Below are 25,713 nucleotides of genomic sequence, written 5' to 3' on the forward strand. Positions count from 1 at the left end.
TGTTTGCTGAGAGGGAAAGACTGAGCAACAGCAGAAAGAAAGGGAGGGCGACAAAAAGAAAAAAGATTGAATTTGAAGAAAGATGGTGTATTGTCAGAGGATAAAGGCGTTTATAAGCTAAGGTCCGACCAGACGTGAGAGGACTTGTCTGAGGAAAGCAGTGTTTTCCTTTGCAAACAATAGCAAAGAGTCAGGAAGGGGCAGAAAACAGACAGGAGGCAGAAGAAGGAAGTAGTTTGCTGTTTCACGCGCTGATGGTGTAGCTGAGCCCCTCACAAGAATGCTCCTGGCTCTGCCTGCCATCTGGAATGTCGAGTCACTTCCTCTGTCTGTCCTGCGCTTTAACAGGGTCGTCCTCTGTGTCTCTGCTCCCACCCTCTGCTCTGACAGCAGCCTGAAGAAGACCACACCACTTCGGGAAGGACTCTCCTCGCAGCAGCTCTGAAAGTCAGACCCCTGGACCAGCCCACAACCTTCCAGACTCACTCTTAATGGAACCAGGACTTGTGCAGAGGAGACTGCAGCCATCAGCTGAACGTATAGCGAGGGAGTTTCTTTTCCCTTATATGGCAGCAGAGCTGGGAAGTCATTTGAATTAGTCTGGTTTCTGTCTGGTTTTAATGCTGACTGACTTCCATCTGGTGGATGTGTGTGTGGGTGGCGTGTGTGCAGCTTAATTTGTTTGTTTTGCCATTCTTAGTTCTTCTTTTCCAGTTGTTTGCATGCAGGGCTTTTGTTTTGGGACAAGAAGGAGGGCTTGTGTTTGTGGTTTAGCTCGAGGCAACGTCACTGCTTCAGGAGTGGCTGCTTCATTCAGACTTCTTCTCTTCCTTGCTCAACTGTGATGGTCTGTGTTTGTTGGATCAACACACGACGCATACACACACCTGGGTGGAGCAGCTCACAACTTAAATCAGAAACTGGGGCTTTGTAGAGAAGGACACTACCAGGATGGAGGACTGCAGCTTTCGCTGAGAAGTGGAGGGCGTGTTGGAGCGGAATAACCTGGAGATTTAATTTTTTCACATCTGCTTCCTTCAGACCAACAGGATGGGTGACCCAGAAGCAACCAGGAAGGACCCAGGAAGTGCTACAATCATGGGGAGGCTTTAAATACTCAAGCAGACCACAGCGGTTTTCTGATGCTGCTGACTTGCAAGAGAGACCTCTGGTGCGATGAAATCTCTGCAAGCCTAAGGCAGCTGGAAATGCAACCTCTGCGGCGGCGTTCATAACCTCATGTGGATTATTCTCCTGAGCATTTCTCTCCTCATCGATCGCCATGGCTTCAGCATCATGGTACCATCGTGACATCAGCCGTGTGAGAGCGGAGGACTTGCTGGCGCGGGCGGGGAGGGATGGCAGCTACCTGGTGAGAGACAGTGAGTCAGTGCCAGGAGCCTATGCATTGTGCCTGCTGTGAGTATAAACACACGCTTAACGGGTCCGACACACAGTCTGTTCGAAACTGTTATAATAAACTCATAAAGAAAGTCTAGTTTATGGAAACTCATATCTAATTGTCCAACTTTGTAAAAAAAAAAAAAAAAAAAAAACTAAATTTTACTCAATGTAGTTTATGTGGAAATATGCATATTTGTAAATTTAATGTAACATGTCCATCATCTTTTGCCACCGGGCTCCAAAGAAGTCATCAAGTCAGACGGTTCTGTCCTGAGCCATTAACTTCAGCAAATCAAACCCAAACGTATGACTACTTGTTTCCCCTATTTAACCCCCCTTTTCAATTCTTGGGCCCCTAAAAGTGGGCTGGAGCTCCGGCAACCACACTACGCTGCCTGCTTCATCGGGCTGAAGCCAGAAACATTCCTGAGAGCTGAGCCTGGCTGCTTCCAGCGCAGCCTCTTTCCTTTCATTCTTTTCTTGGTATATCATCCTCTCTTCTAATGTCCTCCACCACTGCAGCTATAATTTACATTTGTCAAACTTTATTCTTATGTTCTGGCTGCTAAACGTGACATTTTCCTCTGTTTTCACGTTAAATTATTACAAGTCACTGTCCTGCAAAACTGCATAACACATTTGTTAGAAAATGTTAACATCTGTCCCCTATTTTCACGCTTAAATCTTTCAGATCAAATGTTCAGAACAAATGTGATATCATACAAAAATGCAGATTTCAAATGGTGATTTCATTTATTTTGACAAAAAGCTTGCTTACCAACCTGAGTCATGATTCATTTCAATCATTGTTTTTGTAGAGTTAACTTTAACCTCACCTGAAGTTGATTTCTGCTAACCAACAAATCACTAGAATAGAATCAAGCTGATGAAGTAGGCGATAAATTTTCAAAAAGTAACACCTCAAGTGCTAAATAAAGTCAAGTACAGATGAGAAACGATGTCTCTGACATGAATCAGTCTGGATAGAGGTACTAAGCCTTTTCTAAGGCAATGAGACGTTTTTCAACAAGCGGAGAAAACAGAGGACAGATGTGAGTCTCTAAATGACTCCAAGAGCAAAGAATCATCCACAAGATAAAAAAGAAAAACAGAGTAACATTTAAAGCAGTTTCATCACTCTCCTCAGTCAGAGTTCTTGATTTAACTATAAAAAAAAGAGTCTCAACTTTACCATGCCATTTATGCTATGAAAAAACTCCATTGTGACTAATTTGACACAATTCTGCAGAAAGACTTGGTCAAACTCCACAGTGACATGAAAAACTCTTTCGCAGTTATCACAAACACTTACTGACATTTCTTTTCACCAAACGTGGCACAACTAGCTGACAGGTTAAGGAGACAAATGTATTTTCACATATGGTTAAAATGACTGCGCAGTTTTTTTTTCCTGTGGAAAATAAAACCATCAGATTTTTTAATGTTTTTTGAGTATCTGCAGCATACCAGAAAAAAAAAAATCTGTTTTTCACAACTCCGAACACATCGGTGCTCCTAGATCTGTGTTGCATTCAGTCAAGTTACAAACAAAAGTTCAATGTAGTCTAGATTTTAAGTGACCACAAACTTTTTCTTCATTATGAAGCAGACGAAAAAGGATAAATGGATTTAAATGTGTTTATAAAACAGATAAAAATATGAAAAGGTGAATGTTTATTTGCAATCAGCTCTCCTGAGTCACTGCTTCTTTACACCAGATTTGAAGCAATTCCAGTTGCAGTTGTGTTTGCTTATGTCTCTAACATCACATCTACAGATGTGAGGCACTTCACCCCCTTTTTATTGGGGGCGGGGGGAGCAGAAGTAGCTCAAGCTTATCCAGGATTTTCTTTTACAGTTTTCCATGTTCCACTAATCTGAAACAAACTTTCAGAAAACTGCAAAACCGCCAAAACACTGAGTTCCTTTCAATCAAGGCTAAAACTGCTTCAAGCCGCTTTTGATTCATAATAACTGGTCATTTCAGTCATTTCCAAAATATTAAATCAGTTATGATTGAATAGTTGCTCATTACTTAAGCAGTCTCTTTCTAACGTTTAGTAAGAGACTGGTTTTGTTGTTGAACTAGTTGATTTGCATTTTTAATTTTGTTTGTGTTTTAAGGAATACCATTATGTCTTTTTTTATAATGTTTGTAAAGGATTTTTATTGTAATGTTTGGTGTGGAACCCCAGAAAGGGGATCCTTAAATAAACAAATTTACTTTTTTATCATTTCAGTATTTCCTTAGACAGCTACTTTTTACTTTTACTTGAGTAAAAACATGTTGAAAAATTGCTACTTTTAGCTGAGAACATTTTTTGGTGAATAATATTTAATCGGAAAGCTATATAAGGCATCTAGACCAAAAAGTTTACTTCTTATGCGTATGTTTAAAGGATATAAAATTTGTTTAAACTTCTCCATGACTTCCTCCCTGACCTGCTGTGTTCCTTGAACTTCAACATCCTGTTGAAGATAAATGCTGCTCTCTAATAAAGATCTGAGGCTTTCACAGAATAGTGTTAAACTACATACTGGTTGCACTGGATTTTTATTTAAGGTCATGTTGGAAAAGATGCTCTTCCAATTGACAATCAAGAGCTACTTTGCGTTGGTTAGTCACATAAAGTTGAGGTCACACTACTACCTAATGAATGCCAGACTCATTTTTTCTTTGAGTGTTTGATTTTTGTTCATAACGCTGCTTTTTTGTCTTCCAAACAGGTTTCAATGTCACGTTCACACGTATCGTATTCTTCCTGATCCGGATGGTCTTCTGGCAGTTCAGGTAAAAATATCACTGCCTTGCTAAAAAAAATAGAGCTTTCGCAAACAAACACTAGTAAAAAAGAAAACCACACAAGATGCCTGAAGCCTTGATACAGTTTGAACAGCTAGACAGAAACCCCTCTGGTCAGATGGAGTTAGAAAACATCGGACAATGGTTTGTTATTCCACGTTGCACCGAGAACAGGAGCGTGTTTGTGTTTCTCCTCTCTGCAGACTCTGCAGCCACTTTGTTGTTTGAATGGCATCCCTGCCATGTGGCTGGATGCTTGCAGAATGAGCCCAGAAGCACAGAGGAGAAATTGTTGTCATGTCTCGGAGAATCCTACCCACTCACTAATTCACTGACCAACGGGTGTGTTTGTTTGTTTGTTTGTTTGTTTGTTTGTTTGTTTGCTGCACACATCTACGGAGGAGTCTGCAATTGAATCTAAAGGGATGTGAGGCTGTTTGAAAAGGTGTGAACTAGTTTATTGAAATCTAAAACAAGCAACAGGAGCACATAAAGTGAACATAAATACATATATAATCTTTTTCTTTCACAATTTTTGAAAGAGCAGTTTAATGCTAATTATCTGGCAGCAGCTTTTAAGGCTTTGACTTGGAAAACTTCTCCCCTTTCCAATGAGGACATTTAGCTCTGTTGCTATTTCAGTTGTTTTTTCCACTGCCATCAGTACAAACCTCCAGTATGTGTTTTCCCCCAGACTGGATTTGCTCCACTAACTCACAAGTCGCATGCTCGCCCTTTTTTGTTTTTCCAAGAAGGACGAGGAGATATTTTTGGGGGCGCTGCCTCGTATGCTATTCATTTCTTTTAAATGACTTTTCAAGAGATATTTGTGGTTTAAAAAAAATACTATTTAAAGGGTTTTTGGCAGAAGGATCAAGCAGCCAAAGCCAAAAAACTGGTTTCTCTCACCACAAAATGAAAGTGAAAAAAAATATATAAAAAGAAGGCACAGGAAGGAGCTGTTCGCTCTGCAGTTGTGGTCTAATGTACCATGCTAAGCTGGGCCATGTGAACGGTAGCTGTGTGAGCATGTAATCTTATTTTCTGTCTCTTTTAATGTATCAAATTTGATTAAAGGGAAGTTTGGTTGCTGTGAGAACTCTTTAATGTTTCTCAGAGATAGGCATTTATTTTTAGACAGCTTTTTTTACATGCTCAATTAACAACCAATGATGTCACCACTTATCACCCCTTATCACTTGTGTGTGTTTCCTGTCATTTTATGCCATTTATTTAAAAAAAAAAAATGAAAGTGACTTATCTAAAACTGTAACAGTACGCTTTGCTGCTATTTACTGTAAACTTAATGAAAGCTTCTGTGCAGTTTCCAGTTTTCAGATGCATAAAAGACAATATGTTTATAGTACGTGCAATAAATCTGTTGTGTGTGTATGCAGACAACACAAGGCGTGCAGGTGAACTGTTTTCGGACACTGGAGGACTTGGTGTTGGGATACCAGCAGCCCCACAAAGGCTTAGTCATCCCTCTTCTCTACGCTGTTCCTCATGACACAGACACAGGGGATGAGAGCTCAGGTGGGTCACAAGCTGTCATCATTTAAAAACATCTTGGACTTTTAAATCCACAGTTTCTGAAGTTTCAAACTGCAAATGCTCTGTAAGACGTCTAAATCTTCATATCCTTATCCCTGATCTTTTTGCTGTGTTTCTTGGTTTTTGTGTTAATGATGCTGTTTTTCCACTTGTACGCCATTTACTAAAAACACACTGCAAAAACACAAATCATTTTGGTAGAGTTTCTCTTGCAACTATAATATTGCACTTGAAATAAGACAAAACTAACTTACTGTATAAGTAACTTTTCAGCAAGATATAGGAGCTTCATTTGAGTAAATAATTCCTTAATATTGATGAAAAGTGGTATTTCCGCTGGAAGATCATTTCACTTATAACATGGGAAAAAAAATCTTGTGGTATTTTATTTGTACTAGAAACTAGACCAAAAATACTTGATATGATTTATATGTTGTTTTGCAGCATACTGGATCTTGTTGAGTGTTATGAGTATAAAGATGGCTGAATTCAAATTAATGCCACTGTTTAGATTTTATTTATAATAAAACCATGCATAATTATCCCTCCACTTCCCAGTAATGTGTCACTTTGTGTTGGTCTGTCACAAAAAAAATCCTCAGATTTTGAAATTGAATGTTCCAGAGATGGATGGATGTGAAAAAGTGAAACTAGTGTGGATACTTTTGCATGTTGCCTCTGTACTTTTATTCAGAATTAATTTTTTTTTAAATTCTTCTAACAATATTCAGTTAAATTTATCTTTCATATTTATACACAGACGATGAGAAGCCGTCTCCAGTGCAAGCCCCGGTCAACACAGTGTCACTCGTGGGAACACCAACCAAACCAGCCACTCAAGCCTTGTTCCTGGAGAAGCTGCTCGAGATGAACACGTCTAAGTAAATCATTTCTGACCTAAGATGAAGTTTGTATTCTTAACCATATTAAAACTTTGTATACACTTCCATTCATTTTAAACAACCATGCACACACTCATACCTAAAGTCAATATAGAAAAACTAATTAACCTAACAGCTGAAATATATTTCAGTTTCTTATTTTTCCCCATTTTTCGTCTATGAAAAACCCATCATTACGAAAACAAATGGCATCAGAACATATTATGGAAGCTATAAAGCCCCAGTGACAGAGTATAAAATTAAATCACATGAAAGAGACATTTGCAGAAGAGAAGTCCAGGAACAGCTAACTAGTTACTATTAGTTGTGTAGTAACCAGTTACATTTACTTGAGTAACTTTTTTGACAAAAAAAAAGTACATTTAGAAGTATTTTTACTACTGTTAAGCTAAAAGTTATATGTTTGGGCTGAGAGGAAGCCGGGGTAGCCAGTGAGAACTCATTCATGCACAAGGAAAAAATGCAAACTCCATGCATAAACTCCAAGTTGAGATTTGAACCCAAGACTTTTTGCTGCAAAAACAACAATACTGCACTCCTTAAGTTCCTTCTACAACCTTGCACTTCCTGGACAATCCCTTTTAAAATCAACTTGTAGGATTTAACTTCTTCTGATTAATTAGTTTATATTTGGTGACCACTAATACCTATGTCTTAAAGTACTTTTAACTAATAGATAAAACCAATTGGGTATGGTACACACACCAAGGCTTGATTAACCTCGGCCAATGATGTCTAGGAAAAATGGCTTAAACACTATAAGACTGCAAGATTCACTACTAATGATATTAGAAACTCTGTTCTGTGTAAGTGTTACCTTGCTAAATACACTAAACAAAATGATATGAGCTCTTGAGTGACATGTCTGCCCATTGGGAGAAGGCATGAAGTACCAGACTTTGACCCCAATAAAGCTGATTTTTCTCCAGAATGTCATAGGATATACCAAAAAAGTCCCTAAATAGGTGATACATAAAATAGGTCACAGTGGTGCTGACATACTTTTCTAAATGAACAGTCATGGCTTCCCCACATTGTTTGTATTGAATTTGTCTTTAGCTGAGAGCACAACCACAAACCCCGACCTATTAACGTTTCTGCATCGATGGATTACATTTACAGCCAACTAGACCACTGAATGGTCAGATAAAGAGTCACCATGAAAACAGAACGGAAAACAACTCAAAGCTCACAGCCATGAGTCAGTTTTTGATGATCTACTCATAATGTGTGACGATGGGAGTAAAGTAAAATCTTGTTAAAGTAAAACAGAACAAATATAATTTTAGATTCATGTAGATTTCTTTTTCACTGAAAAAAATTTTACTCAATAAATAATTTAAATAAAAATTATGACAAAAAATAAGCACACACTGTTTAAAAATATATTTTACCTTACTTAGATTTTTTTTTCCCACTTGATTTCGGTAAATTTTTTAAGTTTCCTTTAAAGAGTTTGCTGGGATTCTGGCCCATTTCTCCTGACAGAACCACTGTAACTTAGTCAAATTTGAAGCCCAATTGCTCACACATGCTTTTTTTTTTAAGGACTTTCTGATAAATACTCCAAAACACTGACTTTGTTGCAGCAAAACACCTCCACACCATGATGCTGCCACCACCATACTTCACAGCTGTAGTGATGGTCTTTGACCCTGTGTGCATTTTGCAAACTGAACTCTTGGTTTTTGTGTTGCTTTAGGAGAAACAGCTTCTTTATCAGTGATTAGCTTTCAGTCCATGTCTTTACAGAACTTGTTTTTTATAGATGGTAATTTTCTCTTAAAAGTTTCAGGCAGTGTCATCATTTTACCAAAACACATTCATATGTGGGACAAAGAGCTCATCTCCTCCCTGAACAGTATAATACCTGGACATTATGATGGTTTAACAGATGAAAGTGGCACTTTGTATTCAACAAAGAACCAGATCTATTCTTATACTGACATTGTTTTTTTTTTATTATTATTTTTATTTTTCCATGGGATCATGCCGCAAAGCAATGTGTTTTGAGGTTTAGATCTAAAGTTGTACCGCAAATCAACTCAAATGTTGTGAATTAGCCCATCAGCAGCTTACAAAGCCGCAATATTAACTTCTGGTATAACATTATGGTATAGTAATGTTATAACTTTGAGAATGACTAACAAAGATAATCAACTAGAAATAATTTATATTAATTTTAAATTAACTAACACAGCAAACGTTTAGTCTGATTTAATGTCAGGTAGTGAAAAAAAATGGATATATATATGTATATAATTTCAGTTATATAAATGTTCTAGCCTTGTTAAAATCTAAAATAAAGTGCACAAAACCACATGACAGATTTCCACTAAGTCATTATTTTATAAACCAACATTTGTAAACTTCAAATGAGTACAATAAACCCTAGAACTTAATAGCAGTTTCACTTCCTTCTCACCAAATCATTAAAATTTTACTCGAATCACATTATAGAAGGAAGTTAGCTTGCACAGCATTCTGTTTTACTTTTATCAGTTTTTATAGATGCCTGCACCTGCTGGCAATCAAGCATAGCAGCTTTAGTGGCCTGTTCCAAGTGACTGTTCAGGTCCTATTAATAAACAGCGCTGTTCTGCTTAACTACCCACAAGTTTCAGAAAGTGTTTTTTTTCCTCTTCTCAGGCAACATCTAACTTCCACTCGAGCAGCAGTAATAGTCAGGGGACCAAAACAATGGGGGTCACTAATGTTATCTGTGTTTTATTTTGTTTTTCACAGTATTGCAGGTGAAGTGATCGGCCTGCTCAATGACTACCTCTTCAGTGATTTGCCCCTGGACATCGAGAATGTGCATAAAGGGGGAACAACTTTAAATCACCTCAAGCGCACTTTGGCTACAGCCTGCCAAGGCCTCAACAGGTTAGCAACAAACAATGGATGCAGTTTGAAAGATTTTTGTTTTTAACAAAAACAAGTTAATTTTATATGGATTTTATTCGATAGTGTGAAGTAGAAGGAAAATATTACTTGGTTTTCAGAATGTAAGAAAAAACATATTTGTATTCATCTCCCCTGGTCAGCACTTATTAAAACCAACTTTTGATTCAAATTCAGCTGGAAGTGTTTTGGGATTTGTCTATACCAGCTTTGCAGACTGAAGATTTTGCAAATCAGTTTGATTTAGGTCTGGACTTTGACTATCTGCATTTCCTCTCCAGATACTATTGGCCGCTTAGTAGCTTTTCTGATTAATACTTCTCCAGATAATTTTAGGTGAAGAGCCATTTACTTTATTTTTCACAAAAATGTATTTTTCCTTCCACTTCACAATTAAGCTCTACTTTCTATTTGTCTGTCACATAAAATGCCAATTATATTAAACATTTTTTACTGTAACATGACAAAATCTGTAAAAAGTCAAGAGATATTCAAACTTTGTATATTAGCTAATTTTCATTACAGTTTTGATTGAATTTTATATGTTGAATGATGACAATAAGATTAAGAGATGCCTTTATTGCTTTTACAGTGAGATTGATCTTACTCTTTCGAGTCTGGAAACCTTGGCTAAAGTCTTCGACCATCCCAGCTGCTCTTTAACTCCTAGCAAGGCACAGGTACCAAAATAAACCATGAACTGCACTTGGAAACGTATCACTGTAGTTTGCGGAGTCATACACAAACTCATCATGGCTTTTATCTTGTGTTTTGGGAACAAGGGTCCAGAGAAGGAGATTGACAGCTTGTTGTGTAAAATCTCAGCTTTGATCAGCCTCCTTTCTTCGTTGGAGAAAAAGGTGTGTTCACAGAGTTAATAAACTAAAAAAAATGTTGAAATCAATACATTGTGCTTACAAATTGCTATTAGGAATAAAGCAACAGCTATCGTTCATCTTTAGTGATGGTATGAAGTTCGTATCTGATTATGCAGCTAGACAAAAGAGGAATAAACATTTCTTGCTTGTGATGCAAGTATAACAGTGGTTTATTTTTCCACATCTAGGTTTTGCAAGCATTACAAGATGCTGTGACCAACCACAACCTGGCAGTGCAGCCCAGCCAACCGCCTCCTAATCCAGCACCTACCATTGTAACACCTGCAAAGAACAACACCAGGCAGCTGTCTGTCCACTCCTTTCAGGTGAATCTGTCTTAAAAAGAAGCCTCTTGTTACATTTAGCCATATTTATTTATTTTTTTTTACATCAAAACAACTACAACTTACCAATCGGTTAGGATTTCAGATGGAAAACAGCAGCAATGTTCTTTCAAGAAAGTGCACTCAGTAATAAACCACCAGCAGGTTAAACTATTCGCAGATTTTTCTCTGAAACGCGACTCTAAATTCCATAAAACTAAGTTATTTGAAAGGGAATTTAGTTTTTGGAAGCTGAAGAAACTAGGCGCAAAACTATCTTACACGCTATTGGCTGGTGTTCGTATAGTAGCCAATCCTGGAGCGCCATTAATTTTCCTTGGCGCTGATTGGCTGTACCCCGGAGCTAAGGAAGAGTGTGGATGTTAGCTTCTGAGGTAGTGCTAAGACGGTTTCTATTGTACGTTTTAATAAATATCAAGCTATGTATTAACTATTAAAATAGGTAGCTAAAGTATTTTTAGAGGGATTCTCAAGTATTTGCTGATTTCGTCTATTCGCGTATGCTTGCTATCCATAACCGTCGTGAATATCGGAGGTCCATTGCGCTGCTTTCAATCAAAAACCCAAGAGGTTCATCTCAGTTTCTGCATGCCTCAGTCATTTCTGAGTAATTTGGAAAAATAAGTGGGCAAATATAGCTTGCTTAAAAGGAGAGGAAAAAGCCACGTCTATATAGAAATTTCAGAAAATTCTACAAATGTTTATCTCTCTTTCTGGTATTTATAAGAGAGAAATATTTTTGGTTATCTTGAATTATGTAAAGTTGGAAAGGTTTACCCAATTTAATGGCAGACAGTGGAGAAAGAAGTTTGTTCATTTTACAATAGAGCATGTTAAATTTCTGGTTTCACTTGTATGCTTGATGTCTTAAAAAGAGAATAATCAAGGTGAGAAAATGACCCAGTCAAAGTCTGGACCTCAATCTGATGGAAATGCTTCGTTCAAAAGAGTTGAGACTCTAAAAAGCTGTTATATCACTAATTAAATGTAATCATTTTTAGGATCACACAAAATAAGAACAATGACAGATGACTGATGTTTCCAGGTGAAGATGGTGAGGTACGGCAGACAAATTGTCTCTGTGGATGTGGACACAGGAGTCCTGCTGTTTGACAGGAAGTCGAGCTCATTTGGTATCGAGAAAGTCTCGCATAACAGAAGTAAGAAAATGATTCTTTTTAGAGCTTGTAGCGTTTCTTTTACATTTCATATGCCATTATCTTTGCTTATTTTTAGCATTAGATGGTTAATAGTGCTTAAAGGGAGAGTACACATGCTCAGATTTTACTGCACACCTTCATGTAGGGTCGAATTTTCACTTGTAAATTTATAAGTAAAATCAAAATCAACTATAAACATGTTTGTTAGACTCGTTTATATTTGTACCAGTCTTTTAGAAGGATGCTCTTTAGCAATACTCTGCAGAATATGTAATATTTCCCCACATATCAGTTCTTCAGATTGTTAAGTTCCAAAATCACCCGGCCAAGATCCGAATGGTTGTTGACAGCTACCACAGCACACCGCGGGAGATGACATTTGAGAGTTCTCGGGTAAGGCAGGATGATAAGATTAACCTTTCAATTAAATGAGCTGCTTCCCTTACATGTTTTCGTTTCATCTCTGTCAGAAATGCGACTCGTTCTGCCAGCTCCTCCTGCTGATGAAGTCCAGGCACTCTCAGCTGGATGAACCTGATATGGTCTCTGTGTTTGTTGGCACCTGGAACATGGGTAATCACTTGTGTGCTGACACTGATTTTCACTGGCTTGTGAGAGAAAGCTCAGTCATAGCCAAACGTCCTGTTCTTTTGTCTGCAGGTGGTTCGCCTCCTCCTCGGACCTTGCAGTCGTGGGTGACCTGTTGTGGTTTGGGACACACTCCTGATGAGTCGACGGCTTTGCTTCCTCACGACATCTACGCATTAGGGACTCAGGAAAACCCTCAGGGGGAGAGAGAGTGGACAGAGCAAATCAAAGCAACTCTTCGCAGCTACACTCAAATCGACTTCAAACTAGTAATTATCTCCACACCTGGTTTATGAGTTGGTATTAAGCGTGCCATCTACTTCATTTTTTAAATAGCTGGTTACAAATGAAGTGAATACAGTTAAAACCACCCAATTTTAGGACACATTTTGTTTTTTCTTACTGTCTGACATGACTTTCAACTAAACTTTTTCTGTTTTTGGTGAGTTAGTTACTAAACTGATGGGAGAATAAAGCTTTTACAATTCAAAAGTTTACGTACTCACAATATTTGAATCAAACATATAAAACTGATTATTTTTTAGATTTTCATTATGTTATAATGTTATTCCCTCATCAAAAATATGTGATCACTTCCTGAAGACGGAGTTTCAGAAAGAAAATTAGTTTTTACAGAGACAGGTTCAATTTCAGGGCATTAAATTACAAAGTCAAATTTATTTTTAGTCATATTTAATATATAAAGCATTTTTGTAACCGAAGGTAACATAGTTACTTGATTGTTCTATAAAATGGCACTATGTATCTATAAATACTCCCCCTCTAAATGCAATCATAAATCTAGGTGTATTTTAAGGCGTTTCTAGATGTCAGATTTATCTGTGTAAACAACTGTGAACACAAACACCATGAGAATGTCTTTATACTGTTCAAGGCGGACATGGGTTATGTGTCCCAGCTTTGCACCTCCAAGATAAAAACAAAACATTTTGTGAAGATGCTATCCTAAACTTGTAAGAAATTGTCCATAGAAAAGTCCTGGGCTGAAAAGCCACGCAGAGAGGAAGAAGCCAGTGCACCAGAAGTAACATAAAAAGCCAGATTACAGTCTGCAAATGTCCTGCGGTCTGATGAAACTAAAATGGAAGTGCTTGACCATTCTGGTATGAGATGAGGAGGAAAAAAACACATTTATAACACCATCTAAACATGTATTTACAACATTTTGTAGCAGCAGCAGGCACTAGTGCACTTCACAAGATAAGACTTTAGCTGTTCAGTTGCCGTAGCAGCTAAATAAAATAGAATAAAGTGCACAGGAATAAATAGAAAACAGGTTTCACGAAATAAAAAGTCTGGCACTAATAAGAGTATAAATGCAGTACAGATAGTTTATGTACAGATGACATTACAGGATCTTCACAGTAGACAAGGACCATAAGCCCACTGCCAAATTAGCTTCAAAAGGGCTTAAGGTCAGCCAATAAAAGAGTAAATACTTTAGAGTAATCGTTGTAAGACACTGTTTGTGTTAGATAAAGGCAGCCTAAAACACTGACTCTGCTACGCCAACTGTGACAATGGACCAAACCTAAAAAAATATTGTGAGAAGTATGCACAGAAATAAACAGAAAATAGGCAAATAGCTAAATATTGTGAGAAAATAATATAAAGGATATGTATGGGAAATTTTTAATAAAAAGGCACATTTAAAAAAACCCTCATACATCATTTCTCTCATTCTTGTGGCATTTAAGACATAAGAATAATTTTGGTTGGAACAAAAACAGAATCAGCTTCTGCCAAAACAAAATGTTATGTATTTTTTCATACAGTATATGTTAATATCAGATGTCAGATGCATTTATCAGGTTGAAATATATTTCATACATATTTATGTATAAAAAAATAATATTTATGAAAAAATATTTCTCACATCGAAGATAAGATCACAGAATGCATAAAAACACAGAGCCTTAGAAAACAGATAAACAGTCGGTATGTCTTTTTATACTTGTAGAAAAATGTGTTGTAATGCAAACTCTTGTCCTCTAGGTGGCAGTGCAGTCCCTCTGGAATATGAGGCTGGCTGTGTTTGTAAATCCGGAGCACGAGAGTCGAGTCAGCCATGTGAACACAGCCAGTGTTAAAACTGGTCTTGGAAACACTCTGGGTAGGCTTTGTGCATTTTCTCTCCATCACACAAATCAAATGTGAAAAAACAGAAACATTTAAATTCAGGTTTGATTGTTTTTGTTGATTCAGGAAACAAGGGAGGAGTTGGAGTCTCTTTCCTCTTCAATGGGACATCTTTTGGGTTTGTGAACTGCCACCTGACCTCTGGAAGTGACAAAGTGTTAAGGTTCAGAAATCAAATGTTTTGGAGAAAGTTTACTTCACTTGATGTTGTTTCTGTCGTTTATTTATGCATTTTTCTATATTATAACACCCAGGAGGAATCAGAGCTTCGTGGACATCCTCAGACTGCTTTCCCTGGGTGACAAACATCTCTCTGCCTTTGATATCAGCCTTCGTTTCACTCATCTCTTCTGGTGTGGAGACCTCAACTACAGGGTTGACCTGGACGTACAGGTCAGGCTGACTTATTACAACAAATATTGACATTCTCTAGTACAAAAGAAAACAAAAACCAGATAGAGCAGAAACAATAAAACAGACGAAACATAAAAAAATCCCCCAGTTCATTAAAAGGAATCTGAACCAACAGTTTCGGATCCTTTTTAAGAAAATGTTCAAGGGAATATGGGATGCCTATTTACAGGCCTTTTTTCCTGACTCTGGAGAAAAGATGTATTGTAAAATACCTTTGAGAAAAGGTTGTACTATTTGCAGGTTGTAAAAAGGTCGTACTTGTAAATAACCCAAAACGTACTTTTTTTTGCAGAAAAAACATCTGATGTCTGCAGACACACAGTAACTATAAAACATATTCATTCCGCTTAGATGTTTTAACAGTTTTATCTCTTTACCAATCAATCATTATCAACAAAATTTTTCTTTTTTGACACCATTTTGAGAAATAAAAAATATTTCTTTAATGCCAAAGTGAAAACTGATTGTTTCAAAAATAATTATTGATCAAATAAAAATATGTAAAATAAAAGAAGTACCTATTTCGCTATAGCTGTAGCTCTGTGTTTTGGTTCATCATCTTGTTGGAAAATAAATGTTTCCTGAAGCCGATAGTTCTCCTGCAGAAAGAAACTGAGCTTCAGGATTTCTCTATATTTTACTGCATTCATTTTACCCAAGTTTTGTTTTTTCAACAGTGCCTTTTTCATCTCTTTTAATTTTCATTTTGACAAAAATGCCTCGTTTTGTTAATCATGACTGACTAGTAAAACCAAAAAAACCCTTCATATTCTTTTCCTTGTGTCATCTTCAGCTGAAATGTTTTCTCACATAGAGTCTGAACTTCTTCTAAAAGGGGAACCAAAGTTTAAGTTTCAGTTTGGAAAAAAGACTTTCATTATGAGTTTAAACACAAATTCTCTTTGATAATGATGTTTAAATACTTGACAGACCGTTTCAAGGAATTTTTCATGAATTTTTCAAACCAAACTTTTCTCCATTTAAAATATGATAACCTTTGATTATCCTTGATCTAAAACAAAGAAAGTGTGGTACACTGAACAACATCTATTTTACAGAGCAAAGAAAATGAGCTGAAACACAATAAATTATGTCATCTGAATAAAGTATCAGAAAGATTTTATATATTTAAAAATCACTCGCAGATTAGCCAGCGTGATGTATGAGGCTGGCTGTGTTTGTAGATCCGGAGCATGAGAGTCGCTCCGGATCTACAAAGCAACTTGTAAATCCGGAGCGAATTTACAAGTCTCTCCGGTTTTACAAATCCGGAGCGACTTGTAAATCGCTCCGGAAGAAGGATATCCTGCACGTGCAGGATATACGTGGAGGATATACACTGGGAATATCCTGCATCTTCATGGTCCGTATCATCTGCAGGACATCCTCAAACATGTTTCCAAGAGAGAATTTGAGGAGCTCATGTTTGCAGACCAGCTGACCCGAGAAAGACAGAGAAGGAAAGCGTTTTTCAATTTCAGTGAGTTCCAAGCAAAACAGATTCAAAATGTCATTTTTATTTAGGTACAAATGTAAAGTATTTGACTTTTATTTCTTTGTTTTTGTTTTTCGTGATTAAGAGGAAGAGAAGATTGCATTTCCACCCACCTACCGGTATGAGAGAGGCTCCAGAGACTGCTACCTTTGGCAGAAGTACAAGACATCAGGAGTGAGTTTTTCCCAGTCAAATAAAAAGTGCACCACAAAAATTGATGGATAAAACAGATAAATAGGCATAAAAATATGTGTAACGATTGCTAGAACAGATGCAACAAATGTTTTGGAGGACTATTAGAAGAACTATTCTACAAAAGTAAAGCTATGAAATCTATTTTATTTAAGAATTTAGATGAATAGTATGCAGTCTGTGGTACCGTGAGCAAGAAAGATGGCTTAATGTGTAGAGTTTAGTTCCAAAATCCACAGATTGAAACTTATTAGGAAACTGTGATCTGAGAACAGGGATAAGCCACAGTAAGATGTCCCAGCAGCAGATAAGCTTCAAAAGCTCACTACAATGCCAAAACACCAGGAGCTTGAAAGAAGTGATTCTTGATCCCTGACCTTCGAATCAGTAAGCCAGAGTCCAGACGATTGAAGCACCACTGCTCCGTTCCAAGTATATACTTCTTAAGATCATTTATTTGTAACTTAATCCTATTTCAGGAATTTGTGGGGATAAGTGACTGGGACAGCAGCTGCTCAGATCGCTAAAAATAGCCGGTTAACAATTAACTTTCTGTCTAAAAGAGGAATGCCTGTCGTGAACGGAACGAGGGCATCCTTCAGAGGACACACACACTCTCATATACATGTATATGTATATATGTGTGTGTGTGCTTACGTACACATAGACAATGCAATAGACATGCATCCACGTACTCCTCTGCGTCGTTCGCCTGTAAAGGCGTTGAAGCTGCAAAGCGTATGGCATTGAAGACAGAGAAGGCCATGTTGGTGTTTCTGTAATTCTGCATTCTTTGTCTCCAGGTGCGAGTTAATGTTCCATCATGGTGCGACCGGATTCTGTGGAAGTCCTACCCAGAAACGCACATCACCTGCACAGCATATGGTGAGAATGTGGTGGGGGATTTCTTGGAAAAATGAACTTTGGGAAAAACCTTTCAGATGGGTAAAACATGAATGTGAGCTGCAAAACGTTTACAAATGCTTAAATGTCGACATGGACGCAGGGTTTTATGAAGCAATGATAAAGCGTTTTAGATGCTTCCAGGTATTTCTTTTAAATTGTAAAAATGAAAGTAGCATGAGCAGCACGGATGATGTTCAACCTGGGCTGTGGTCCACGAATGCAGAGTCATTTCCTCAAATTCAGTCTTAACTTCTGTTTCTGCACAATTTTTCTTAAAGTAAAAAAGTTTGGGTTTTGAAATATGGTGACTTGCAAAAGTATTCGAACCCTTCAAAGTAACTCAAGCTCCATCAGATGGGAAAAAAGCATCTATACACATATTTTAAAATCTTTACAGCAAAAATACAATATTGTACTTAGTGTTTAGTTTCTAGTGCAGCTATGAACTTTCAAGTAACTTTTGAGCAAGATATAGGTATGTGTTTTAGTTTTGCCTTATTTCAAGCATTCTACAGTATTTGCACTAAAACCTTTACAAAAATACTTGGTAAGTTTTGGTGTTTTTGTAGCATATTGATAAATTCTGGCCTGTTTCCTGTGTTTGGGGGTCTTCATGATGTGGCTTGCTCTCTAATAAACCTCTGCGGTTTTCACAGAACAGCTGGATTTATAGCTGGATCAAATGACAGACAGGTGGACTCCATCTACTAATCGAATGTTTAAATTTTGAAGGTCATTGGTTGCCCTGGCTTTTCCTTTAGGTCCATCAGAATGAAGGGAGGCAAATTCAAAGACACACCTCATTCTTCGGACTGGAAGTTTGTGATTGTAGCATGAATTATGAAACATTTAAGGGATATTAAAAGTCTTTCAAGGCCCTCATGTACTTTATCATGCTGTCAACCACAACGCAGATAAGGTGGTTTTGTAATAATAACAATAATCCTAAAAGACGCCTTTTGCTGTTACCAGGTTGCACTGATGACATCTTCACAAGTGACCATTCACCTGTTTTTGCCACTTTCCAAGTGGGAGTGATGTCTCCGTGCAGCAGATCAGGTGCCTCTGTAACTGTAAACCTTTGATTATAAATAGCTGGAATATGCTCTAACCGTTCTTCTTGTGTGTGTGTGTGTGTGTGTGTGTGTGTGTGTTTTTTAATTAAACAGATTCAAGCTCCAGTGTGGAGAGAGCCTGGATTGAGCTGGAAGAAATTGACACCATAGTAAAGACTGCAAGCAAGTCCAAGTTCTTCATCGAGTTTCATTCCTCATGCCTGGAAGGTGCAGAACGGTGTCAAAATGAGACTGCAAACCAAAGTGCAGCTCAGTTTCAGAAATTAACTCCTGAATTTACCTGCAGAGACACAACGATCCAGTGAGAATAATTTACAATGCTGTGATGTTCCTGGGTTTCTCAAACTGGGCTGGACCTGCAAACAGCTCCCGAAGGTCAGCAGCGGCTGCAGCCAACTGAAAGATGGTTAAAAAAACCCAAACATTTATAGTTTTTTTTTCTCTAACGTTATTTTTGTTTGGATCTGCTGAAGCTCATTCCAGTCGCGTCTGATCTGGAGTATCTCCAGGATCAGCACTTGCTGCTGTCTGTGAAGTCATGCGATGGATATGAATCTTACGGTAAGTCTGAAGCACATTCTGATAAAATAGCTAATCTGTGCCGTCACAAACATTGTATCCAAAAAACCCCCAGCAATAAGTCCGTTTTTGCACTTTGCTCTCATCACAGCAGTAAGTTCAGAATGTTATGCTTTAATTTGATAAACAAGGCCTACAGCTTTGAGATAACTTGCCTCCGCACAAATAAATCTGCATAATTAATGGAGCTACACAGTGCTCATCGCTTAAACTTCATTTAAAAAGTCAATGTCAAATGTTGGTTCAAATATTTTCTTAGAAAGATCAACACATTCTTCAAAATATGAACTGCAAAGTCAATTACATCACAGTTAAATATCTCAGAAAAAGAAAAGATCCCAAAAACAATTCTCATTGAGACCTCTGCATTCGCCAACAGCTACAAAATGCTCAAGTTGTTTCAGGATTGAATGATGATGTTTTTAGAGCCATAAAATTAAGTTTTTCCAATTATTGATTTCTATTTTTCTATTTTCTCAGGCTTAAACATTACAGATCATCAAACACGTTAATAAATTAGACAAAGATGACTTGGTTAAATAGATTAGTTTATTTATTTCAAACGTTCACAATTCAAATACCTTAATATATATTTTAGATTACTATTTGTTTAAAAAGGATGTTTGCAGAAGTATAAACTTATTTGATCCTGCCAGATTTCTTCAAGTAAATACAAATAATTTGAAATGATTAAATAAGCTATGCAAAACAGCCTGGCCTCATGAAGAAAAATAAATTAGCAGCTTTTTGAAGTTTAAAAAAATAAAATAACCATTTAAAAACTGCACTTTATGCTTACTCAGGTAAACACATAATTAAATCTGTAATATATTCAGTTTACAACCAGGAGCTCATATAGTTTGGAGTTTACTGAAATATTACATAGATAGATTTTACAACAGGGATGCATTAGCTGAATGTGTGTAACCAAATAACATTTCAGGACAAATTAAGCTTTGTTTCCATGAGATGTGGGGTTACCAACAACAAATGTGTCCACATTAGGGAAAACAAAACACTTTTGGCTAGATTTTGACTAAAATGATTTCCGTAGGTGAATGTTGTGTTGCTCTGCGGTCGGTGATGGGCTCGTCGCAGAAATTTGAGACATTTTTGACTCATCGCGGTGAGGAGATGGGCTCCATACGAGGACGGGTCAGAGTTCACGTGCCCAAGGACAGGCGAGGCACGCGGAAGAAGATTTATGGTGGGTCAGCTTGAAACTCTTCTGTTGTGAATCTTTGCCTCGCTTGCACTATCACTTCCCGCTAAGCCTTCATCTCCACTGTCGCTGCGTTCTTCGACTCTTCTGTGAGCCTCACATTGCTTCCTCTATTTGGTTCCTCAATGATCCCCTGGCTTGGCTTTACACACTTGCTGGTATCTATCGACCGCTTCCTCTTTTGGCTCCTGACTGACTGACCCTGACCAGATGCATCCTGACACACTGAAACAGGACATTTGGGTTTTAGGCCACCAGGTCAGGCACAACACACACAAACACAACTTTGCTGTTTGACTGCAAACAGTCTTTTGCATGCAAGGAACACACAGACTTAGAAGAAGTTTTGATGATTGCAGAATTAGGTTTTCATTTCTGTTAACTTTGCTTTTTCAGACTTGTTCTGTTTTGAGAAAGATGATAAAGGTCCTGGAAGGGGACACGTGCCTCATGCAGCAGCACGGATCACAGTAACTAGGTATGGATGTCTCGTTGTTTAAATGCCAATGCTGTAAATGAACAGTAAGGCTTCAATACTCAAATGTTCAAATTAATGGTAGCAGTGAAACAAATTGCATTTAATGTAATTTAAGAGTTCAACCTTTTTGAAACGGGCTGGCATCGTGTTTCCTGGATGTTAAAAGCAGCTGTAGTTTCATGTAAGCAGTAAAAGAAGAGCAGAAATCTGCATTTGCAGGTCACATTAGTTTACCCAGAACATTTGTTGTACAGTGTTACTGAGTCATGTCATATGTTAGAAAGAAAGGACAGAGAAATTGAAATTAAAATATTGTTATTGGCACTGTATGAGTGGATGAATAAGTTAATTCTGTTTTTACTCAGAATTTCAGATTTCCCATTTCCAAATTTAAAAAATGAAAAGAAATAAAATTTGGAAGTTTTGTACCAATCTTGTCCTCATATTCCAATATGGCCGCCTTGCATATAATGCACTGTGAAAACAAATTTGTCCCTTGCAGATTATTCTGTTTCTTCTTCTTTTTGGATTTGTTTTATTTTTATCACACTGAAATGCTTCTGATCAAAAACACTTTATAAACTAACCTGATCACATGTGAAAATGTAATTCCCCCTTAAAATTGAACAACTTGTTCACTCTTTGTTGCAAAATGTGTTTTAATGAAACAAGACTGGAGAGATTGGAGGGACCTGCGGAAGGGTAACTCAGTCAGATTTAAGTCTGTACTTTAACTAGGCCGCCTTTATGTAATTTGGATTATTATTCTCTTAGGTTCCACTTTATTATTGTCAGTCCAGAGAATATTTTACCAAAAGCACATTCTTTTCAGCAGGGATTTTTGTCTTGGATGCTATTTTTGCCATTTATTCCTTAGTTTGTGACCTCTTCCAGCCTACTTCATGTCACCATGCAGGTTCTATTTAGGTGATGTCATGTCCAAAACCATTAAAGACAGGAAGGACAGGAAAAAACTAATTTATTGTCTTGGTTTTTCATATACAAGCTCTTTTAGTAGCAATGCTGCCCTGGTGCAAAAGTATTGTACTTACCTGTGTTACTAAGAGTAAGTTTGGTTTCCACTGTTTCTCTAACTTGAAACAGGAACATGATAAAGTTGATTTTTGTAAATTGCATGCAAGTTTCTGCTTTATTGTAAATGAAACCATTTTTTACCAACACTTCTTTGTTTTAAGACCTTTCTGAGGAAACAATGCGATTGTACAGCTTCTCTTTTTAGCAGTCGTGTTTAGTAGCGTTACATCACTACTGATTTGTCCACGTTTAGTCTGAAAATAAATCGGACAAACTTTTGACTGATCCAGTTGCTTAATGTGTGTTTTTAGCACAGCGGGTTAGTTTGAGAAGAAACATTTTTCTTCTTTAAAAAGCGGTTGTTCAGTTCCTGTTGTCGAAACCATCAAGAAACCGTTTCTAAAGAAAACCACCTGCTAAAGCCAAGATGCTTAGCAGTAGACTTTTGCTTTCACCATCGCCATAGAGAACTTACCAACTTCTGACAAATGCATTAAGAATCTAAAAATTTTGCAATATGGTCACTGAAGCTCTGATTTGATGGCACAATTGAAGGTATTCAGCCTGTTACCGTAGAAACAGAAACACAAAAGAAACAGGTTGAAATAGACGGCAAAAACACAAAATATTATCAAGTATTTTTATGTAGTTTCTAGTACAAATATATTAGTGAAAGATATTTTTATTAATCTTAAGGAATTGTTTGCTGAAAATAAGCTCTCACATTTAGACAAAAAATTACCGATAAGTTAGTTTTGTCTTATTTCAAGTGTTCAAAGACATTTGCACTAGAAACTAGACCAAAAATACTCCGTAAGGTTTTGTGTTTTTGCAGTAAAAGAAGGATGTAAATGTTTGGTTCTTGTGCTGAAAAACGTCCAAATGTATCTAATTTTTTATAGAACTTTCCTACCAAAAGATGGATTTACTCTGCATGCACAGATTAATGCAAACTTGCATTTTTTGAGTATTTTAACTCAGATTCAAGTCATTCTGAATAGTTGCAGTGAAACCTGATAAACGTTTTTATTCATTGTAGGCCGTCGGGAGTGCCTGCTAAGCCCACAGTGAGCAGCTACACCAACCCTGCCTACTTCATCTTTGAAGGTGTGTCAGTTCCACACAGGGTGGAGGAGGCCCTTCCTCAGCGAAGGGACCCCCAGGTCATCTGGTCTGGAAACGAGGCCCTGCAGCTCCCAAAAGTCTCAGGGCGGCAGGGCTTCGACAGGAGACCGTGTCACAGATCAGACTTCACAGAAATCGAAATCCCAGCCATCTTGTCCCAATGCAACCTAACCAAAGACCTTCATCCGTCCCAAACCAACTCGTCCTATCAGCTCTTCCCAGCCCAGAGCCAGTCTCCAGTGTCTCCTTCCTCAAGAAATGCTGTCCCTCAATTCCAGGAACAGTCTTCACAAATCAGAGAAAAATACCAAGGGAAGTTAAATGTTCATGACTCCATGCAGCCTGAAAGCAGCATGTGCATCAACCACTCTGAAATCATACACAAAAATGCCATAAGAGACAAACACCAGCTTCATCCAGGGAGGAGAAACGCCATGCACCACAAGTCCCCGTCCCTTCTGCCTTACACCCCCGCCTCTTTGACACATTGTCAGCACTCTGTTTCCTGGATCGTTGAGAAGCAACCTCCAACAGGAGACAACTCCCTCACCGCTTTGCAGATTGCCAAGTCCCTCAGCGAGGTCGACTTCTTCCCTTCAAAGGAGAGAGGCCCGTCCGCAGTCAGGCAGAGGGCGAGTTATGGAAACGGCCCGTCCATGCACGGGGACAGAGGCTGCGTCTGGGATAAAGAGGTGAAAAACCCAGACGTTTAGTGGTGCCACGTTTAATGACTCCTTGTTAAATTAAGTTTTTCTACTTAATCTGAATGCAGGTGTCTGTCCTGAAAGGTGCACCAGAAACTGTGCAGGAGCTTCTCAGTACTTTAGGTCTCCAAAAGTACACCCTGGGACTCAGCCTCAGTGGTTGGGATGATCTGGATTACTTCAGGTAAACGATTCTGCATCTTTTCACGTCTTGAGCTCCATTCTCCCATTTGAGTAGGAATTAGTTTCAGAAATTTTGATCCTAAATTTTTCTGGTGCTAATTCAACATTTTATCACTTTTTATTGAATTTCTGTTAAATTATGCATAATTTAACATGGTGCTTACCTTGCAAATACTCCTCTGACACATTAAAGAGTTCCCAAGTGACGGATGGATATTACTTTTACTTGGGAAGGTTTTACTGTGTCTGTCAGAGAAACGTCTCTCAATCACTGTAGACAGTTTGCCTACAGCCTCCTTGCTCCCCATCGTGTTATCTCAGTGTTTCTCCACCGAGGAAGGAAACGATCACAGAGGAGGTTTTGTACCGAGGGTGAAGACACAACAAACTAAAGACTGTAATGGTTATAAAACAGGAGAGCCAGCCTGTGAAACAGTCATTAAAACAGATGAAAAATTGTTTAAAAAGCTTAATAAAACAAAAGAACTTTTTTTTCTTTTAACATTTACACTAGTTTAAATTTCGACTGAGTTTCCACAATGATTTTTCTTAAAATTATTATGTTGCATCATATTATTTTTTTGCCGTTTTGTGACATTTCTATTCTTAAATGACTGGTATTTTTTAGTCCTAAAGGATTTTGAGGGAACCTTTTTTTTTAGGAATAATTCAGACACAACAGTCTCTGAGTGCCTTCAGATAAAGTTTAGTTCACATGACAGATCAGAGAGAAGGTGTTTCAGGGCCAAAGAACAAGAAATCCTTGCAGGAAAGAAAACATTTTTGGTTTTTGGTACATTTTGTTTTAGATGTGTAATATTTTGATAGGTAAATTGTTCTCCTTTGTAGATTTAAGAAACTCCACAGTTACAGTCAGGATGTAAGTTGAAGTTTTTTTAATTTCTTGACTCCTATTTGTCTCGTGCAGTGGGATCACAGAGGAGGATCTGTGTGCAGCAGGTGTAACAAACCCCTCACACCGGCGCAGGATCCTGGAAAACCTTCCCAGGAACTGGAACTGACAGAAAGCCGATGCTACAAAGTCCTGAACTGTCCGCTCTGAACCTGAACTGGAAAGACTTTCAGAACCGAACAGATCTCGCTCTGATCCGACGCGTCATGTTCGCTGGACACCAGTCGTCTTTTAATCTGCTCTATTAAAACTGTAACACAAAGTTAATTGTGCCAAAACAGAGAAGGAAACATAATGCACGAAGTACTTATTGCACATTATCTGTTGTTCATCTGGAGCTTAGATAACTGACCAAGAAGTGGAAGGAATTATAATGACATTAAAGCCTCTGTGAATTGGTATAAAATCATAACTCTCTTATTTTCTGCAGCTCATTTGAAGTCATTGTTTACCATCTGTTTCCCACTATGTACTTTGTTTTTTACATTACTATTATTGAGCCACAGTGATCAGTGTTATAATAAATCAAAAGAGCATAAACTCCACCTTTATCTCCCTGCAAACCTCTCTAGAAACCATCCCATCTCTTTTTTACTGTTTACTCTGTCCTAATGTTGCTATCGAGTCACGTAATCAGTAGCTGCATCTACTGCGCATGTTTATAAAGTTGATAAAGCAACACTTGAACGCCACC

General features: G+C 37.8%; 1 protein-coding gene across 1 annotated transcript; it reads left to right on the forward strand.

Annotated features, from left to right (window-relative positions):
- inppl1b (inositol polyphosphate phosphatase-like 1b) lies at nt 1–25,713 on the forward strand. Its single transcript, XM_007555115.2, has 27 exons — nt 1–1,419; nt 4,132–4,195; nt 5,605–5,743; nt 6,522–6,642; nt 9,409–9,549; nt 10,160–10,247; nt 10,350–10,427; nt 10,634–10,771; nt 11,835–11,949; nt 12,242–12,342; nt 12,420–12,522; nt 12,610–12,806; nt 14,554–14,671; nt 14,764–14,860; nt 14,952–15,090; nt 16,492–16,591; nt 16,692–16,780; nt 17,602–17,683; nt 18,677–18,763; nt 18,874–18,987; nt 19,067–19,155; nt 19,254–19,341; nt 20,414–20,566; nt 20,978–21,059; nt 23,134–23,911; nt 23,992–24,107; nt 25,035–25,713. The coding sequence occupies exons 1-27, from the start codon at nt 1,283–1,285 to the stop codon at nt 25,126–25,128; spliced, it is 3,648 nt and encodes a 1,215-aa protein (XP_007555177.1). The 5' UTR covers nt 1–1,282; the 3' UTR covers nt 25,129–25,713.

The sequence above is a fragment of the Poecilia formosa genome, unplaced genomic scaffold, assembly GCF_000485575.1.
Source record: "Poecilia formosa unplaced genomic scaffold, Poecilia_formosa-5.1.2 Scaffold68, whole genome shotgun sequence".
In the NCBI taxonomy this organism is placed as follows: Eukaryota; Metazoa; Chordata; class Actinopteri; order Cyprinodontiformes; family Poeciliidae; genus Poecilia; species Poecilia formosa.

Bases quoted from the DNA above. Each gene is read 5' to 3' on its own strand.
- inppl1b (XM_007555115.2), top strand. From the start codon at position 1,283: ATGGCTTCAGCATCATGGTACCATCGTGACATCAGCCGTGTGAGAGCG. The intron at 12,523-12,609 runs GTAATCACTTGT...TTTTGTCTGCAG, and splicing joins TGTTGGCACCTGGAACATGG to GTGGTTCGCCTCCTCCTCGG. The intron at 15,091-16,491 runs GTCAGGCTGACT...TATCATCTGCAG, and splicing joins GGGTTGACCTGGACGTACAG to GACATCCTCAAACATGTTTC.